The 21,918-nt window shown below is 42.0% G+C and overlaps 2 protein-coding genes across 3 annotated transcripts in view; one reads left to right on the forward strand and one right to left on the reverse strand.

Annotated features, from left to right (window-relative positions):
- Nucleotides 1-370, forward strand: part of LOC101853124 (sigma non-opioid intracellular receptor 1) — a 12,898-nt gene extending 12,528 nt beyond the window's left edge. The window contains exon 5 of the mRNA XM_005109009.3: nt 7-370. Within this exon, the coding sequence (XP_005109066.1) occupies nt 7-227 (221 nt within the window). The 3' untranslated portion in view covers nt 228-370. The remainder of the gene's footprint in view (nt 1-6) is intronic.
- Nucleotides 371-12,359: 11,989 nt separating this feature from the next.
- The window catches only part of LOC101854671 (segment polarity protein dishevelled homolog DVL-3), a gene marked incomplete in the record, with an annotated part of 49,599 nt that continues 40,040 nt past the window's right edge, over nt 12,360-21,918 (reverse strand). For both annotated transcript variants that reach the window (XM_035972567.1, XM_013088427.2), the window contains 2 exon segments: nt 12,360-15,069; nt 18,578-18,799. In XM_035972567.1, coding sequence (XP_035828460.1) covers nt 15,041-15,069; nt 18,578-18,799 — 251 coding nt within the window.

The raw sequence follows: 21,918 nt of genomic DNA on the forward strand, positions 1-21,918 counted from the left end.
CAACAGGAGACACAGTGTTCCACGCCGTGGGTGAAGCGACCTCGGTGTCATGGGCGGCCGGCACGTGGATGGTGGAGTACGGCCGTGGCTTCATTCCCTCCACCTTGACCTTTGCCCTGGCCGACTCGTTCTTCAGCACCACGGACCTGCTCACCGTCTTCTACACCGTCAAGGTCTACGCCAAAGCGCTGCTGCTGGAGGCAGGGTTTTACATCGGGACTTGGTGACGATTTCTTCAAACTTAGTGTGTGATTTTATACATCGTCTTAGGTATTTCTGTGCCTTTACAGGCAATGTTCTCAATTTCTTTGTTCCTGTCTCAAGGTTTTATTTCTTCTTTGATGAAATTATACTTTTTTTTTTTTTTTTTTTAAAGAAAAGTTTCTGTTGTAGGTTATAGCTATCAGGTATAGATCTACCATAGTTGCTTGTCAAGTTTCTGTTGTTCAAAAAGAGAATTTGTCGTTTTATGGAATTTTTTGTTTGTTTACTGAATACCTGGTATTTGAAAATTTCTCAGTTGGCCTATACTAATGTAGAGTAGGTAGGGTCTACCATACTGAGCACAATTCATACTTTTACTTTTACATTTTGTGCTGATATTTCTTGGAAAGTTTTTACTTTGCTTGATTACCGGTACATCATTTTGCCAGCACTACCTGACAATGGTTTTATTTTATTATTACCTACCTCCACCATTTTGTTCCTAACTTTTTTTTCTTTAGTATATATACATATACAGAGTTATGCGGAAAGCAGCAAAAGTTATTTTTAGTTCTCTCCTCTCTTTCTCTGAGTTACAACAACATTAGTAGGCCTATATTGTGAACGCATTAGAAGCGATGACTGTTGACACTCGACACCCATTGAGGTCTCAGTAGCTGATGGTAACAGCTGTTCACGGGCAATGCTTTATTTGTAAAAAAGCAAGAACCAACAGGAGGTAGAACCATTCAATGTAATGTGACCGGCAATACGAGCTATTCAGTTTCTGTCATCTGTGCAAGAATATATATATTATATTATACATAATGTTGTATGACCGTCTGATCACTATTCATGTGTGTGTGTGTGTTAGTGTAATTGTATATTGTGTGTGTGTGTGTGTGTGTGTGTGTGTGTGTGTGTGTGTGTGTGTGTGTGCGATGTAATAGTAAGTGTGTGTTTGTGTGTAAGTGTGTGTGTGTGCATATCATGTATACGTATATATATGTATAAATTAAGTGTGTGTGTGATGTAATAGATTGATGGTTTAGCTGGCTACATTGTAACCATGGGTGGTATAGCTGGCTACATTGTGGGGAGTAACCATGGGTGGTTTAGCTGGCTACATTGTAACCATGGGTGGTTTAGCTGGCTACATTGTAACCATGCATGGTTTAGCTGGCTACATTGTGGGGAGTAACCATGGGTGGTTTAGTTGGCTACATTGTGGGGGGTAACCATGGGTGGTTTAGCTGGCTACATTGTGGGGAGTAACCATGGGTGGTTTAGCTGGCTACATTGTGGGGAGTAACCATGGGTGGTTTAGCTGGCTACATTGTTCTGTAGTTTGTGCCTGATGTAGTGGTCTTGTAGCTTGTTTTACATGGAAGGGGAGAGAGGGGATGGGTTATATTTTGATTTTGATTTGAGAAGTTGATCTCTGTTTAATTGTTTTGTGTGATTGATTTTTGTGGGGGTTTGGATGCGTCATTTGTGTTTTACTCTCATTTCCTTCATTCGAAGTATCTTGAACAGAACAGTTTTAAGTAGTTCTTCACTTACGTCTGTCTTTGACTTTGTTGTGCCATGTTTGACGTGCTGACGTGCTGACGTGTAGTGTAGTGTGTGTGCGGTTTTGTAGAGATGTTAATTAATCAGATCATGAGATAATAAAGAAAGTTTCCGTCTATTGTGCCATGCTGTTGTCTGCTGTCTACCGGGACGTACGTTCCCTCAGCTTTACTACGTGCCTGGAGTACTTCAATGGTATAGAGTTATGTCTGCCGACGTACACCATTTATATACTGTGTACATGTGTGACCTAATTTAATTTAAAGACTTTTTAACCTTTTTGATACACATTTGTGAAATTAATGAGTTTTTGAGGCCTTTAATGCCTGTATTTTTACAAAAATGAAGGAGCTGTGCGAACAGTGTATACTCTCACCTCTCTGTCTGTCCTTGTATTGGGTACTATCGGCAGCAAGCTGTCAGTTCTAAGCCCACAAAACAAACATTTTTGGAGGGAGAAAAATAACCCACTGCATCATTTTTTTTATTTTTTTAAAAATCAAGTGTCCATCTTGTATCTTTTCTGATTTTTTTTTCAACGTTTGGACAAAATGTTTATGAAGTACATGAGAACAATACTACAGATTAAGAAATTACATTTGAAAAAAATCCTCATTTTGGGCAAAGAACGTGTAAACAGCAGGTGGGGGATATGTGGACATCATACTACATGACTAGACACAGTGTGTCCTAGTTTCTAGTGTGTCATTTGTGAGTACTGTTGGTTTACAGACAGTGTGTCCTAGTGTGTCGTCTGAGCACTGTTTGTTTACAGACACAGTGTGTCCTGAGTGTGTCGTTTGTGAGTAATGATGGTTTTCTTCATGCCATGGGAGATTAAAATTTTTCTACAGGACTTTTTGTGTCATGTAATTTTTGTAATGTTTTTGAACGTGTCTCAGCTAATAAAATTTTGGAAAATAAGCTACTCGTGAACAAATCATGGTGTTGACTTGCCATTTTTTGTGTCCTTCAGTTTGACAAGCTGCAATTGGTGGGTGGTTGGCGGGTGCTCTGGTGTGGTTTGTTCCTTTCCTGTCAAACATCTATCATCCTTATCTCCTCTCCTTCTTTTTTGTGTTTGTTACTCTCTTGTAACACATCCAATCTTCGGCACTAAAATGACCTAGTTGTGTTGCAAGTGCCGTAAAACTCTCACTAAAACTAGAAGCTGTAAGTGGCGGGCGTCTGGAGGAAAAGGGTGGGAGGTCTGGACAGTGGACATGAATGTGCATGTGGAGTGACCACTGGATGCTCTACTCTATTGCTGGGGAGAGAGATGGGACTACTGACACTGTACTAAAGTGTCAGACTGGAGGTGTATGGGTTTAACAGGCCTATCAACACTGTACCTGTATCTTGTCAACAGTCCTCTTTCAAAATTATATGTGAGTGGTTGGCGGGTGCTCTGGTGTGGTTTGCTTCTTCTTTGAATCTTTCCTATCAAACATCTATCTTCTTTATCTCCCCTCCTTCTTTTTTTGTTTGTTACTCTCTTGTAACACCTCTAATCTTCAGCACTTATATTACCTTATTGTGTTGCAAGTGCCGGAAAACACATACTAAAACTAAAAACTGTATATTGTATGGGTTTAACAGTCCTATACTGTATCTCTGTTTGACAGTCCTATCAACACTATATTGTATGAGTTTAACAGTCCTATCAACACTATACTATTGTATGAGTTTAACAACAGTCCTATCAACACTATGATATTGTATGAGTTTTTACAGTCCTATCAACACTATTATATGATGTTCAAGAGCCGGGACCAATTAATTCATAAACATTCTTCTTCAATATGACAAGTTGGTGGAGAGTTTTGAAAATTCCACAAACGACCAAAGTTCGTGAACACTCAGTTTGTGATTCAAACCAGGGCCATCAGCTCCAGAGACAGGCCTAGAATGGTGAGGACGACGAGAAAAGAGAAGCCATGATCTTGGCGTAGCTTGAGCATGTGTGTGTGTTTGTGTGTGTGTGTGCGTATAAGCCAGGTGCGTGCCTGTGTGTGTGTGTGTGTGTGTGTGTGTGTGTGTGTGTGTGTGTGTGTGTGCGTGCGTGTGGGGGGGGGGGGGTCTGTGTGTGTGTGCGAGTGCGTGTGTGTGCGCGCTCGCGTGTGTGTGTGTGTGTGTGTGTGTGTGTGTGTGTGTGTTCGTTTGAGTGTGTGTGTGTGTTTGTATGGAGGGGCCAGGAGTGGCCTGCTGGAGGAGAGATTCCGTGCATGGTGCACGCACCACCAGTCTTTGTCTCCGGACTTGTCCCAGTCATAGGAGCGCACGTCGTCAACATTGTGTCGTCAGAATTATTCTCTTTGTTATAGTAAGGTTTAACGGCGCTCGCAACGGCATGCGGTCATATGAGCGCCAAGGGATGGATGTCAACAGAGAAGTCCAAACGGGGAATCAGACTTACTCTGCTCACCTCTCTAGCTTCAACAGCTCAAAGTCTGCTTCGACTATCAAGGCACCTCGGAAATAGCAGTTCACAAGAGAGTAACAAACTTACAAAAGAAGAGGAAAAATGATGAGGAAAGAAAAATATAGCAGCAGTTCCCCCTATAATGTTCCGGCACAGTATGAGCATGACATTGATAAATCAGCCCATTTACAATTCGACTGCATCCTATGGGAATTGTTTAAAGAAAACTTCAGTCAGTAGCACTGCCCTGGGGAGAATTACTTTCAACTCTGGGAAAAGCCCCGAATCCGATTATAATAAAAGAAACGGAATTGAGAAGATTAAAAGCAGAACCTCTGCCTCCTCGACCCAACACTCCGCTGTCTCTGGGCAATTTTGTATATGACGGACTGACAAATCAGAAGACTTTTGTACTTTCATCCACCCCTATGTAGGCATATCCCAGTATGGATGTATTCCAAATTTTGAAGTTATAGGCTCTTGCAGACTTTGTGACGGACTGACGTTGTGTCAACCTGGTGTTTTAGGTATTGAACAGCGTGATAGACCCACATTGCTCTGACAATTGAAGAGGCAGTCCACTTGTTTAGTTATGAGGATGGTGAATGGTTGGACTATGGTATTTTTACCAAACACATAAAGTTTGAGTAAATCCGAACTGAGCTATCTAACATATGGTGAGTGCGACTGACGGACATCTCTGACTGTATGACTTAAAACAAGACATAATTAAAACAAAACAAATCAACAGTTTTGTGCCTTTGCATCAACTTAACAAGTTAAACATAGTAGCAGACTATGATGGATATCAATGGATTTTTTTGGTTTGTTTTGTTTGTTTAGTATAGGGTTTTACGGCGCTCGCAACTGCATAAGGTCATATGAGCGCGCGGGACACACCTAATACTTTTTCGTTGGTAGGAAATTTTGAATTTTGCCCGGGTGGCGGCCGAAGCCTACTCTTATCGATTTTAGACCACCAAGGGATCTTTAACGTGCGCAACTTGCACACGGGCCCTCCGAGATTTTTCGCCCTTGTCCGAGAAGGCTAGGAGTAGATCTTTCCTACCAGAAGATCAGGGGTGCGGTATAAAGATAGCTGTAAGAAGGAGTCAAGGAGTAACAGTAGAAAGGCTGCAGAAAGAGTCAGGAGCCCAGAGGAGGGGGCAAGGGAGGTGAGGGGGTGGGGGCAGAAAGAGGAGACGAAAGCAGACGACAGAATATTGCTAGAGAGCAGGAAAGGAGGTGAAAGGAGACAATTTTATAGAAAAAAAAATTTCGGTCGCTACCCGGATTCGAACCCGGGACCTTTGAATGAGAGGCCAACAACTTAACCTCTAGGCCACGAGAGCCCCCTGGATTTATTATTTAAAAATTAAAAAATTTTTAAAGTAGAAATATATCAATTTACAATAAGAAAATGTACGATCAACCTTTTTAGCCAACAGCGGGGAATCACATTGAATCCATTAAATCCAGAACACGTAAAAGTGGAATTTGAAAACTCCCCTATCGTCCTTATCTCTCCTCCTCATTTCCCATCCAACATATATCCTCATCTCTCCTCCTTTCCTATAAAAATTGAAACATCTGTCATCCCCTTCTCTCCTTTTCTTTGTATGTTACTATCTTGTAACGCCTGTAATCGTCGGCATTCATATGACCCATGTGTGTTGCATATGCCGGAAAAGTCTCGCTAGAACAAAAGTCAAATTTTGGAATGAGCAAAGTCCAGATGATGGGCATACGTGAGACAATGGAGCTATAATAATTTAGCACAACTAAAATGTCGCTGATTACTTGGACTTGGAGAGAAGGAAATGCGGCATTTGAAGAAACAATTTCCGGCAATGTGGTTAATGTACCGACCACTGGGACCTTTTTCCCGGCACACACACACACACAAACACTCATGCACATGAAATCCAAATACTGTATCAACAAACGATGCTGAAACCTACGACTAGGGGCTTCAGTTTCAGTGACTTGTCAGGGGGTTTTTTTCATTCTAATTCTATGTGTGGATTGCCCGGTACTGATAGTGACTGAAACTTGGCGAATTGATGAAATAGATACCACATTTTCGCATTAGTTATTTAGTCCATAAATTTTCCTTTCAGTTTCAGTCAGAGAATAATGTTCTCTTTAGTGTGTGTGAGTGTGATTTTATACATTTTTAAAAAGTAAGGTACCCCTCTTTTTTTCAGCTTTATTCCCCTTCTCTTTGGGATGAGGGGGGGTGAAAAGGACGATCATGGGTGTTTGATAGGAAAGGAGGGGGGATGGATAGAGACAACAGATGTTTAATAGGAAACGAGGAGAGATGAGGACAATATATGTTTGGCAGGAAAGGAGGAGGCGTGATAAGGACGATAGAAGTTTGATAGGAGGATGAAAGATAAGGCTGATAGATGTTTGATAAAAAAAGAAGGGGAGATAAGGACGATAGATGTTTGATAGGAGAGGAGGGGGAGAGAAATAAGGATGATGGATGTTTGATGGGAAAGAAGTGGAGATAAGGACGACGGACGTTTGATAGGAGAGAAGGGGGAGAGATCAGGACGACAGATGTTTGATAGGAAAGACGGGGAGATAACGACGATAGATGTTCGACGGAAAAGGATGGGAGATAAGAATGACGGATGTTTCATAGGAAAAGAGGAGCAGAGATAAGGACAATGGAGGTTTGATAGGAAAGGAGGAAGGGAGATAAAGAAGACAGATGTGTGATAGGAAAGAAGGAGAAAGTACATGCCCCATTTAAAAAACAAAACAAAAACAAAACCCACACAAAAATAATCATTTCAATGAGTTTTATTATGACATTGTAATCCAATGACTATAATACAAATTGTACATTTTGTCTTCATACATTTTGAAAAGAAAAAAAAAACAATTCATACAATCTGTTCTAAAAATCCTCCATGAAAACTGGGCGGACATCTCGCTCTCTATCATGTATAATAGCACTCGTCTCAGTAGTCTAGAGAACAAACACAAAGTAGATACCAAATATCTGCAGCAAAAGCAACACGAACATCATAGCAGGCATTCATGGGGGAGAGAGGACAACACTCCCCATCATTGCACGTTGTGGTATACTTGCAAAGTGTGTCGTTGTTGTTTCAAAGTGTGTTGTTGTTGATGCTGTTGTAAAGTGTAATGTTGCAAAGAAGTGTGTTGTTATTGTTATTTCAAAGTGTATTGTGGTATACTTGTAAAGTGTGTTGTTGTTTCAAAGTGTGTTGTAGTTTCGTCATTGCTGCAAAGTGTGTTGTTGTTATTGTTTCAAAGTGTGTTGTGGTGTACTTGTAAAGTGTGTTGTTGTTTCAAAGTGTGTTGTAGTTTCGTCATTGCTGCAAAGTGTGTTGTTGTTATTGTTTCAAAGTGTGTTGTGGTATACTTGTAAAGTGTGTTGTTGTTTCAAAGTGTGTTGTAGTTTCGTCATTGCTGCAAAGTGTGTTGTTGTTATTGTTTCAAAGTGTGTTGTGGTATACCTGCAAAGTGTGTTGTTGTTGCAATGTGTTTCAAAAAGTGTTGTAGACTTGTAGCTGCAAAATGTGTTGTTGTTGAAAAGTGTGTCATTGTTGCTTCAAAGTGTGCTGTGTTGCAAAATATGTTGTTTCAAAGTGTAAGCCTTTCTCTCCTCTATACATATATTTGTACAGTATGAAATAAATAGCAACAAGACACAAATTTGTTCATTCATTCTTAGTGGTTACAACAAAGTAAATCAGCTTTCGTGCATACAGCTGTCACATACTACAACAAACTCCCCCCCCCCCCCCCCCCACCACACAAACAAACAAAAAAAAACAACAACAACAACAACAACAACAACAACAACAACAACCCAACCCTCCCACAGTCTGGCACGCACCTAGCAAAATCAGTGGGTCACAGACATCTCTTCGTTATGTGGGAATTTCTCTCTCTATATACAACGCATTCTAAATACAAAGTATTGCGTTAAAGTAAAAGAAAACTTCTGAACCCGCAATATCTGTTCCCTATGAGCGTGCTAGACTGTAGGTAGATTGGCTGAAACCAGTGGCAATGTTGCCCGCCCTCGACAGCACCGGTTGCCCTCCCAACGACAGCACCGGCCCTGGGGCTTACAACAAAACAAGTTCTCTCCATGAGACAGTCACCTCTCCCAAGTCCTACAGCAACACAGCGACACACAATCAACGACACACTGTAGTGTGTGACACAACCACACAAACAACGACACACTGTAGTGTGTTACACAACCACACAAACACAACCACACACAGTGTGACAGGAACAACCAAATACGACCGAGGAAACCATTTTTGTTTCACCCAGGGTTCAGATCCATTTGAAATTCGCTTTCGCTTTTTAAAAAAACCTTTTCATTAGAGTTTTACAACACTTGCAACACAATTAGGTCATATAAGTAGCGCCAAAGATAAGACATTTTATCTCTCTCTCACACACACACACCAGGCCAGCAAATAGTAACAAGTTCTTTCTCTAATGATGCACCTTTGATTTATAATGGTTTAGCTAATAACGCTCAGCCTCTATTCAGTAGATATACCATGTATAATTGTCGGACCAGCACTATACCATGTAAATATATTGTCGGACCAGCACTATACTGCCTTAAGCTAACAAAACGTCTTTTTCTTTTATTTTGGCGCCAACATTCTTTATTTGCTAAATCGAAAATCTGATTATTTACTCTACTTGTGTGAAAAAATCAAAGTGAAACTGACAAGTTTTTGAATAAATTAAAATTCAAACTTCAAATGACTCTATTTTTAAATGGTTTCGTCGACCCCCTCCCCCCCCATTTTTTTCTCAAAACTGCTATGAAGGGGGAAAAAAGGCGTTTTGTTAGCTTGAGGCAGTACACCAAGTATATATATTGTCGGACCAGCACTATACCATGTATTATATATATTGTAGCTGTAGGAGGAGCAAGGGGTATAACACTGGCATACCTCATGAGGTAGAAATGGCTGCGGATGGGACGTCTGATACCGACTAGTCACAGAACGTCCGTTACAAAATGTATGTTGTGACCAATGTGACAAAAACTGTCGTCAAGAGAGAATGATATGCTAGGACACGGTTGGGACTTCCAACCGTCAGTGACTTGTTCCAGAGTAGCACCCACACCGCGAAGTCGGTGGGGCCCAGGAACCTGTGCGCTGTCAATGGCTTTCACTAGCTATGTGCTTTTTAAAAACAAAAGAATAGGGAAAAGAATTCAGTGACTGAAGATGTGTTAACTATGAGCGTGTTTGCCACAAGTCTCTATGAGCGTGTTTGCCACAAGTCTCTATGAGCGTGTTTGCTCTGAGCGTGCTTGACTGCACTGTGTTCATTTTCTACAATCGCATAGCTAGTATAATTTGCACACAAAAAATGTTTCTTTCAAGTCGCCAGGTGTAAGTTACAATAGACAAGGTGACTGCAGTAGAAGGAGGCATGAAATACTCAAAGCAGACTCTCACTAACAACTGGCAAGCACATGATGAGAACATCTCACATTTCTGGCAAAACTTTGAGGCAAACCCCAGCAAAAACCTTCAATTAATGAGAACCACGACTTTCCGCCTGCGTGAAAATATTCAACATTCCAGACGCTGGCACCCCTGGTGGGACAACACATACCCCGAGTTCCAGACTGGGAGACCGGGACGTCCTTGACCGTGCCCAGACTGGGAGACAGGGACGTCCTTGACCGTGCCCAGACTGGGAGACAGGGACGTCCTTGACCCTGCTCAGACTGGGAGACAGGGACGTCCTTGACCCTGCCCAGACTGGGAGACAGGGACGTCCTTGACCCTGCCCAGACTGGGAGACCGGGACGTCCTTGACCCTGCCCAGACTGGGAGACCGGGACGTCCTTGACCCTGCCCAGACTGGGAGACCAGGACGTCCTTGACCCTGCCCAGACTGGGAGACAGGGACGTCCTTGACCCTGCCCAGACTGGGAGACAGGGACGTCCTTGACCTTGTCCAGATGCTGGCACCCCTAGTACTAGATAGGGGCCTTCATTATTTCCCTACCCAGCTGAGAATGTGGTTTAGAAAAATCAAGTTATCTAACATTCAAACTAAGAAAAAACAACACCTCTCACTGGAACGATGGTGCTTTTTATGTTTCTGCCCAGAAGTTGTAGTTGTCTACTTTGCGCTCTATAAAATATAGACGGGGGGCCCCAAATCTCTATCAATAAACAGATGCCTACGAATAATGAATTTCGTCACAAATACCCTCCACACATTATGTAAGTGACATTGTCTGGGAAATAACCCATCATGTGTCCACCACGTACATCAACAGACTGTTTCATGCGTGAGCCAAACTTACAAACACTCACACAGACGCATACATCAACACACTGTGTTCCAATAATGAGCCCGTAGGCCAAACTTACAAACACTCACACAGACGCATACATCAATACACTGTGTTCCAATAATGAGCCCATAGGCCAAACTTACAAACACTCACACATCAACGCAACCATCCACCCCTTCCTACTGCAATATTCCCCCTCCCACTGCTCCTTACCACAACTTCCACCAAAGGACAAAGCAGACAGGCATACAAAGCTAAACCGAACACTGTCGCAAAACAAAACAGTACAAAACTCACTACAAGAACACAGGAAAATTTATAAATCTTACTGGCCACTGATTTCCCACATATTCCTTTTGCACAATACCATACGAAAAATAAGATTTTGTTGCAGTTGCAGTTAACGTACAGCAAATCATTCATTTCTGTGACATCTAATATATATACAAACACAAGCTTGGAACACAAAATCGTACCGCTATGATGGTGCAAGAATTTTGGCACTTTCAAATCAGAAACATAGCAAGTAAATCAGAGAATCTAGCCGATAACTGCCTTCATAGCTACTTGTACAAAAATACTCAATAAACAAAATTTTCCTACTACAAACAGCACCAGCAGTGCCCGTCTCTCACACTCACACTGTCAGGGCATCTGCAGCCCCACTGTAGCACATTCCCCTCACACAACCAATGTCTTTGGTGTAAAAATCCTGAAGACAACATCCCACTTCTGACAAGACCAGACCACAAGATGAATTCTCAGTTGAACAAAGCCTTCAGTTTTAGTCCTATCAGGGAAAACCACTTTTCACAAATTACCCCCCCCCCCCAAAAAAAAAAACCACACAAAAAAACATGACCTTGCCATAAACCCGGTTCCATTCTCTTCTCACCAAACATTTATTGACTGGCCTAACTACCGATATGGATACAGAGCCACAAGCGCTCAAACATTTATTTCACTGGCCTAACAACCCATACAGTCACAGAGCCAAAAGCCACAAGCGCTCATACACGCCTAGCACCCGTTACAGTTCTCCATCTCGGCTCTATAACTGAACAACATACGCGTCTCAACATCAGACTACTTTGACATCTTAAGCTAGCAAGTAGAAAATGTCAGCTTTTGCCCAGCCCTCGTCACACAGCTACATCAGTCCCCCAAACCTCTTACTTCAACGTCTCCATCTATTCACCGCCTACAAGTTATTATGATTGTATTTGTGACTTCCTTTGGTAAAAAAAATACATTCACCATTTACACTGGCTCATCATATTTCCCTTCTTTACCGACCTCCGATACATCAAGTACAAAGACACCTCCCCCCCCCCCCCCGGATATATTTCAAACAAAAGATTGTTCTTTTACTTCAACAGGACCCTGGTTGGTGTTGCATTTTATATATATATATATATATATATATACAAGGTGTGCATGTGGGAAAAAAAACAACTTGGGTGTTCAAACACATTCATATTTATCTTTTAGTTTTTTGACATTGTGCATCTTTTGATTGTGTGGAGAGATCAGGTTAACAGTGACCTCTGTGCCTTCAGCAAACTAAGGCAAGAAGAGAAACCATTCAGGATTTGGTTTTGGTTCTGGGTAGCGACAACCCAAACATGTGGTCATCAAAGTCACAGAGAAACTTTCCTCTATCTTCACACATCTTATCAATGTCTTAAGAGTGAACTAAAAAAATATAAAAAAGACAATAAATAAACAAACTGAAAGTAGGTTGATATGTGGTTTGCCCTTGAGAGTGGGAAGAACAACACAATTTCTAAATGCCCCTTAAAGAATCATCCGCTTTTTTTCCCTTCAAATTGGACAAATCTGTGAGATTATGAGACCTCCCCTCTACCTGAACCTCTGCCACTTCCTTGACAACCAGCTCATTATAGAACAGCTTCCCCTGCCACTTCCTTGACAAACAGCTCATTATAGAACAGCTTCCCCTGCCACTTCCTTGACAACCAGCTCATTATAGAACAGCTTCCCCTGCCACTTCCTTGACAACCAGCTCATTATAGAACAGCTTCCCCTGTCACTTCCTTGACAACCAGCTCATTATAGAACAGCTTCCCCTGTCACTTCCTTGACAACCAGCTCATTATAGAACAGCTTCCCCCCTCCACCTCCTTGACAACCACTAAGTGAACAACTAGAGCTAGGACAAACTCAGCCTTAGGTCAATCATCCCTCAGCCTAGCAAGGAGCGTCAAGGCACATGTGTAAACACACTGGGATCTTTACAGCCACAGGCTCATATCTGGGAGAAGGAAATACAGGAGGAACAGTGTCAGCAACAAACTTTTACACTTCTCACAGGTCAGTGCTCAGAGACTACAAGAACGTGTGGGCTGTCCCACTCACTATTGGCCCCCAAAGTCACCATGACCTACACATGACCTCTATCTAGTTCCCCTCGCTGTCTTATCATGCATCATCCTTCCTGCAATCTACTCGTGCTCCTCTTCATACTTTATTTATGCTTCTGTTAATTGTTTTTATAGCTTCTAATTTAACATTTTCTTAAGCTTCTGTTATACATTTTAAAAACAATTTTAACAATAGAAATTAGAAATAATACTGTTCATAGCAAATTTCCACTAGCCTCCCTTTAGAAGTGACAAAAGACAATAAAATATCAGTAACAATTGAAGCAACTATTTGACTCTCAGCTCCCATGTTGGTGTGTATGTGGCGTCAAACAGCACTAGTAAACAGCCCATATGTGCGTGTGGTCTATCTCAAACAGCACTAGTAAACAGCCTGTGCGTGTACGTGTGTGTGGACTATGTGCTAGTGTGTGTGTGTGTGGAGTACGTGCCCGTGTGTGCGTGCAGCTCCCCAGTGTCAGGTCAGTGTGTAGGAAATAGCTGGGTGTGGAGATCATACAGGGGGCATTGACTAGGTCCAATGTGCTCAAAGTGCGAATGCTATATCATGTGGCAAGCCGTGCTAACGCAGCAGAGAAGACATACAGGGGAAAAATGATACAGTTCAAGATAAAAATGATACAGTCCAAGATTCAAAAGTTCAAAAAGAGAAAAAGCCAATCCTCACTCTTCACTCCAAAATCTTGCTCAAGCTCGGGTATGAAACAGGCGCAAAACGTTCTCCTCATGGCAGACGCAAAACTTTCCCTTCACAGCACTCCGAACACACGCCACGCGGGGCTCACTGGTACGTATGCTGACTCTGCATTATTTACTTCTTACACAAGACTTCAGGAACAACTGACACACAGGTAGACACGACTGGGAGATGGCACTGTTTATGTCTAACTCTACCCGCTGTCTGACAACTTTGGGACTTGTCTTCTTCGGAACACATAATACAGAGAAAAGGTTACAGAAACACGAGGACGTACGGATGGAGAGAGAGAAAGTGCCAGAAGGAAAGCTTGGGCTGTTGAACAAGTAGAAAGTAGTGTCTGTGGATGCACCCACCCACCCATCTACGCATTCTGACCAAAGTTCCATTGGAAACAGATCTATTTCTTATACAGTTAGAAGCCCATACATTAAAAAAAAAAAAATTCAAACGGAAAGAGACTGCATGGTTCATTTACGTACCAAGACTTTCCCCACCTTGTTCTATCATCTGTTCACTGGCAGCTGTTTCAAGCACCAACAGATCACCTTATGCACTTGTGAACCCCCATTAATCTCTCACCAAACTGAAACCAGCAATTACAAACTAGACAGATTATGAGGAAAAACAGCCTATGAAAAAACACAACAGCAGCGGCAGGGCGGGGAAAACGAGAGAAATGTCCAGAACTGACATCGTCTTCTCGGCTCTAGCAATCCATAAACACGTTTCTTTACCAAAGAAAGTCCCTTACAATACGTCTGTTACGTTTTCAAATGCTGTCTTGGGCAAACCATGGCCAATTTTTCACTTGAACGGAAAATTGTCTCCATGTAAAAATCTTGGCGACTGGTTTAAAACCATGTTTCCTTCATTTGCAGTAAATAAACGAATTACAGAAAATAGTTTCAGGCTCATTGTTTATAGAATACACAAAATGTTTACCCGCTCAATCAAAGCAAAAATCTATGCTAAATGGTTAGGCAGAAAATACTTTGAACAGAAAAAAAATAAATAAAAAATAAGTAAAATCAAGAAGCACAGTCATTGATCAATTTCGATTTCTTTCAATCTACAAAAATTTTGTTCCACAATGTCTGAGGGTGCGAGCCAAAAAGAAAACACTGATGTGGTTTCCCCTAAGCTCATCAAGGTAGAGAGGTAGCAGCCGAAGGACTTAGAACAACACACTGAGTCTCGGGGAAACAGCAGCCAGGCTTTGTGCAGATGGAGGAAGAAAGCCCGGGATAAATCAGTGGTGTATTGTTGGAGGCCGGAACGACAGAAGACGGCATTCTTCAAAGGAACGAGGAGGGCACACACCTCGGCGGATGGACAACGGGGCTGGCTATTGTGGGAAGAGTTACGGTTTTGATCTAGGCTGGGCCAGCAGGCACACGTCAGTCTATATCTTCTGCCTCAATGAGAGCTAGAGAATGGGATAGATATACAGACAACATCAGTTGCATACAAAACACAACAAGTATGGAACATAGGAGAGATTCTGGAAAATGTTTGAATTACAAACCCTTAACTCTACCAGTTCTCGCTAACTTTGATCATCTTTCAGAAGCAATGTAAGCTGAGGTACTCTTGATACTTTTCCAGCTGCCCTGAACACATTACAAACTTGATTGAAGAGCCAAGTAATTCACTCCAGGTCATCACTCTATTGCACTGTACTACTCCGAACATACAGAGCCTCTAGGGACTTAAAAACTTCAGAGAATACATCACAACACAGCAAAACCTTACAAGGTGCAAACATGATTTTCTTGATATAGTGACTAAAGCATTTATTGTAAAGACAAATGCAGAAATATATTAAGCTTGTTAATAGCAATCCTCAAATTCTAAGTGCCTCTATAATTTCAAATGTCTTTCTTTCCAACTAGCATGCACCAATCGTGACAATACCAGGTATAAAGTGCAAAGAAAAAAATGAAGAAAAAGAAATTGGAATGAACTTTTAAAACTTTCCCATGTATCTTAATGAAGAAACTGGCCACTTTGGGCGAAAGCAAATAATTCATTATCTCTGAGGTCATCTTGCTCAGCAAACTGAAGTCAGAATAATTAGCTGATATAGTGACAAACTGACCTTTGAACTTAAAGCAAAATTATTGCCGTGAAAAAAGTTCTACCTACCCAATCTAACGAGAAAAAAAATTAATTCAAATGATCTCTATCATCATTCTAAAAATGTTTATTGTCCAAATGTTAGAATGAACTTTAAAGAATAAAGCAGAAAAGCTGTAATGGCTCTAGCTCAGATAGTAGTTAAAGCAATATACTCTCTTTTTGATTTATACTTTCTTAATAACCATACAAGCCTCACACGCAACATAAAACTTCATACGTAATAAATGCAAACCAGCACAGTGATATATTGTAGATAAGCTGACAACGAGGGAGGCTGGAAACAACAAAGGGTGTCCTTTAGAAAAGAAAGCTCAAAGGAATATAAATAAGAAAGCGTGACACACACACACAAAGAAAAAGAAAGAAAAACAATCACCAGTGGATAAAAACTATAAGCAGAGAAGTGGCCAAAAGTAAAATGTGTGACTATTGTCTGGGCCATACAGTACTACCAAACAGTGGATATAGAGGAAACAGAGACTGCATGGGAGGTTGCACGGGAGGGTGGGTGGCTGTATGGGAGGGTGGAGGGTCCATTCCCACCAGACCAGGGGCAAGGCCACTGACCTGTGACTGCTGTCCTATCTCATTCCAAAAGTTCAGCTGAAGCTTATATAACCTATATATCCTCTACCTATACAACCTAAAACCTCTACCTATACACCCAATACATCTACCTATAAAACCTACAACCTCTACCTATACACCCAATATCTCTACCTATAAAACCTTACAACCTGTACACCTCATAACTATACCTCTACAACCCATATCTCTACCTACACACCCCATACCTATATCTATGCTAGTTTGTTTTTGAAACTTTGCTGAGCAACACAAATCCTTTGTCTTAAAACATCACTGATATATGTGTCATTAATAATCTGTGCTATTACATGGAAGTCTCTTCCATAAAATGTGTAAGTTTTATGTGATGTGGGCCAATGGTCTTAAGTACTGAATAAAATACCTAGCTCCCTACCTTCCAACCAAAAAGTTCAGATAGCAACTTGAAATACCGGCAAGTTTTCTCTGCCTCATCCCAGCTACTCTTGATGTGATATCGCTGGGCACTGACTCAACGTCACACAGGACTTGTTATATTGTTTGTTCCCTAAACCCACACGTACATACATAGATATCTACTTCTTGGAACATCGTGGGCAAGTAAACAGTGTAGACATCGTATATATAAATATATATCCACCCCCAAAATCTCCCACAGAGATTCAGAGCAAGACAGCACAGCGTAGTCTCCAACTATGAGCTGTTCCCCAACTCTATCCCATGACAGATCAAACGCTAGTCCCTACACAACCAAGTTGCCACATATAAGAATTGGCCACAAAGCATATAGCACAGCTTATCAGCTAAAATGTTATCATGGACAAGACAGAAGGCCAAAAAGTGCCAACATTACATGACTAGCAACTAGGGAAAAACTCAGAGCCTAAAACGGGTCACCGTGAAGCTCTCCAGCCTGTCACAGGCTTGGTATGTGACGTGTGCCATGTGCAACAGGCCACACCCTTCACAAGAAACCCCACTGTCGTTTACAAACAATTCTAGCACATTCCGTGCTTCAACACATGTTTGGTACAAACATTGTAAGAAAACTAAAGCTAAATCATTTCGGGCTCAACAACAAACTACCCCTTGTCTCAGGCCCAAAAGCAGGGAGGGAGGAAACAACACACAACACCAAAAAGAAAGAAAAAAAACAACCAAAAAGAACCAAACACACCCACCTAAAAATGAAACTCATGATACTGAATGGCTCTTGAGGGTAGAGAAACATCTTCCACACAGATTAAACGACATCTCCAACAACAAAACAAGTCAACAAAACTCCCACCCCCTTTGGGCTCTCCACATTCTACCCACACCAGGCCTCAGAGAAAGACCACAGTCAAAATTCAGCGCAAAAAAACCCAACCCATTCTAGATCAACAAGCCTACACAACATTTGATTCATACAATATTACAATGTCCACTTCGTCTCCGAGTTGACCGGGTTTTATGCAACCCTCACTTTCTTTCCTTAATTTACTGGTGGCTTTTTTTCTTCAGGAACCACAACACAAAAGTAATAAACTGACTGAAAAAAAATCCCCCAAAAATTGAGATCTTAACTATAAGACACAAAATATTAAATTTACCACTTTCACACACATCAAACGTGGGAGCCTACGGCAAGCGACAGATGCTCTCCCCCACACAGACAGCACCTCCGTCAATACAGGCGTTACTCAACTGACAACGAGCCCCGCATCAGATACCGACTCATCTACCAAATTTCAAAAGGGAAGAAAAAAAATGGACATTTTTGCCGTGGATTGTCTCGTACGAAGAAACAGGAGGGGAATCGGGAAGCCACAAGACAAACTAGACAATGACAGTTTTATACAATACCTACCACTGGCACAACACTTACAGAAAGAGAGAGAGGACAAAAACATTGTACATTCTACACGAAATCTATGCAGAAAAAGACTCTAATCCCCACACCGATCTAGGGAAAAGATAGCGTAAAGTGTTAGAAAAAAAATGAACAAATGAACAGATAAGCTGGCAAGCAACACGGATTTCTTCTACAAAGGGAAACAAACAAACAAACAAACATATTGAAAAGGCAAGAACAGCGATCACCAAATATCATCCATCAAGAGCAGGTCATTTAAAATGAGAGAGAAGGAAAAAACCAAAACAAACAACAACATAAAACAACCAAACAGGAACACACGGAGAAGTCGTAGCGGAGCGAGCGCCTCACATGACATCCACAAAGAACTCACAGGGGTTGCCCATGGCCATGCGGAACGACTGCCGGCTGCCGCTCACTTCTGGAGGCACCGACGACAGGTTGGACAGGGGCGGGGCGCCAGGCGCTCCCGGGGCAGACGGCGCTCCTACCCGCCGCGCGCTGGCCAAACTGGCGTCCGTGTCGCTACCGCTCCCGCCAGATTTGCCGCCAGTCTTCTCCCGGTCCTTCTTGCTGCCCCCGGATGTGCTGCTCCCTGTAGAGATGACACCACAAAACACGTCACACATTATCACAGTGACACACGACACGTCACACATTTTCACATTGACACACAACACGTCACATCTTATCATCAATACACACAAACAGTTCCACAGCCTCTCATAAACCTCACACTTTCATTTACACAAACAAAACAATTCCACAGCCAGAGAAGCAAGACTCGATTTAAAAAAAAAAAAACCAGAGGGAAAGAAAAGGAAGTGGGACCAACCAGTGGCGCCCTCCAACCAAAAGGAATATTTACCAAAATGATAAGGTTTCGTTTTAAATTACGAATGTCAGCAGCTTTTACGACTGAAGTATCGTGTGTGTGTGTGTGTGTGTGTGTGTGTGTGTGAGACCTCACAAAGTGCATGTATCAATGGCTGGATGCAAGACTCCCACAAATACCAGGGTGAAATTTGCCGTTTGTCCAAGTATTGCATCCTGGGATTGACACGAGGTAATGCCTACTATATTTGACAAACCACCAGAGACAACACAAGAAAGCCACAGCAATAGATGGCATTACGTGAGCCGGGCAGCTACACACCGCACCCACAAAAATATCATGGTCAAAACTGTGGACAGAAAACATACAACATTCTCCTTTTTAACAAGGGACCCATCGAGCTAGAACAGAAATGAAGTGTAACGTAAGTGACCATCAGCCACGTAGCACAGTCATTTTCTGTGTAGTTTTTGGCAAATTTTATTTTAATTTTTAACAGCACATGTTTTTACACCCTCATCGACACAATTTTGACAATTTGGGAGGCGGACTTTGACCATGCCTGTCAGGGCCAACCCAGGCTGAGAGGGACACTTGATAAAAATTCCCACTTTGGAATTTAACTCAGGCCTCCTGAGTGTGACAGTGAAGCACTGAACTACTACACCACAGATGCCATAGCAGTCTTTGTGTCTGCTGTAAAGAACATCAGGTTTAAATCCAATCCTATCCCAAGCCATACGGCAAAATTAACAGGCAGTTTGTTTTTTAAAAAACCCAAACTATTTCTATTCGGTTACCAAGTTACTGTATTACCCCCTCCCCCTGTCTCAGTAAGTCGCCTGACTTCCACTTCCTAACCACACGAGCTACAATTTTCACAGTTCCCCACAACACCAGACCTCACAACAACACACAGTCCACATTTGCATTTAAAAGAAAACGCACGAAATCCCAGGACTTTTTCCACTTCTTGATTTTGACCATATTTTTAAAAAATTAATACGGTATAACACGGATAGCTCGATACATCAGGACTGGCCTCCGTCGTTCGAGGGATAGCTTTTAAAGATTTTAAACAAATTTTTTTTAAAACGGGACCCCAGGCAGTTTGACCTATCCGTGTTATACTGTAAAAAGAAGAAAAATTATTGCGCCGCATGCTTGATGAGATTGTTAATGGAAATCCAGTACCAGGATCTGTCAAGACAGAGAGGAAATATGGGTCAATACTATGTTAATGTCAGAAACGAAACAATTACTCTAATGTTAGAGAGGAATGTTAATGATCTACAAGAAAGTTAATCGTTGGAAATGATGTCAGATATAATGGGGGTGTCCTGCAACATGCTCTCAAAACACAACTGGACGAGGGGGAGAGAGCACCACTTCTACTGGAGGCACACAAAGAGACAAGGTGATCAGTTTTTGTCCGAGTTTTATGGCACTTATAACACAATTAGGTCGCACAGGTGATCAAGATTACAAGTGTTACTACTAGCGAGTAACGTACAAAGAAAAGGAGGAGGAGGAGGAGGAGGAGAGAAAAGGACAACAGATGTTTCATAGGGAAGGAGCAAACCACCCCAGAGCACCTGCCAACCACCCACTAGCCTGGACATAAGTCCCATTTCTTCAAGACTTTAACATGAAGTGTTGAGTAGCAGCCTAGACGTGCTACAGAATAGCTCAACACATTCTCAGACTACATACTAACCCCTGGGGCAGTGCTACGGACTGAAGTGTCTTTAGGCCATTCCCAAAGGGGTGGACTATTAACCATGTTCTTATGCACAGTAGAATTGTAATTGTAAATGGGCTAATTCATCAATGTCACGCTCATAACTGTGCCTGAACTGCAACAGGGAATTGCTGCTTTTTCTTTCCAAATCCTTACTATCGTCATTTTTTCCTGTACTTCTTTTTGTATGTTTGTCATACTCCTGTGACCCTTTATTTCCGGGGTGCCTTGATAGTCAAAATAGATTTTGTGCTGGTGAAGCTACAGAGGTGAGCAGAGTTAGCCTGATTCCCTGTAAGGACTTCTCAGTTGACATCCACCCCTTGGCGCTCATATGACCTTTTGCAGTTGTAAGCGCCGTAAAACCTCTACTAAAACTAAGTCACTACCTATCAGCCTCACAAAGACTATTACAGCACATTTTCAGACCATTAGTCTTGCTCACTTTGTCAGAACCCACTCCGGGCTTCCCCCTGCCACCATCAGATGAGGGAACAACAAACAGGATCACATCACAAGGAGCTGGTTTTGCTAGAGTCCAGTTTAATAAATAATATCCTCTCAAATTCCGCGACTGCCCAACCCAGGACAGTCCTGGGAAATTTGGGAGAGTTGTTGAGCTTGTGGTATAATTCTCTCCCTGCATAGTTTACGCGTGTGTGTGTGTATGTGTGTGTGTGTTTGGCTCTAATTTGTTCTTATAAGTGTGATTTCTGAAACTCCAATCCAATGAGTCTTCAGTTTGAGTGCAGAGAAGCCCATCGACACAATAACAGTCATATTATAGAGAAGGGAAGTAGCAAGACAGATGGACAGAAACAACAGAGACAAAGAAAAGTACGACCTACCCCCCAACCACCCTTCAGATCAAATGATCATACTTAGAACAACACAAACTTTCTATACAACCAGCGGTTCATGAAATACTTAGAATACAGACTTTCTATATAACCAGTGGTTATAAAAGCAGACTTATGAGGAGCAGAGCAGCAGCCAACCACCAGCAGATCACCATCAACTCTAGCCAGGGGGAGAGACAAACTACCCAGGAACAGTAGAATGATATACACAGAGCAGTATGTGTCCACACTGGAGATTCCACACTAAGGGAGCGAGGGTGGGAAGGGGGGGGGGGGGG

The sequence above is a fragment of the Aplysia californica genome, unplaced genomic scaffold, assembly GCF_000002075.1.
Source record: "Aplysia californica isolate F4 #8 unplaced genomic scaffold, AplCal3.0 scaffold00742, whole genome shotgun sequence".
Lineage (NCBI taxonomy): Eukaryota > Metazoa > Mollusca > Gastropoda > Aplysiida > Aplysiidae > Aplysia > Aplysia californica.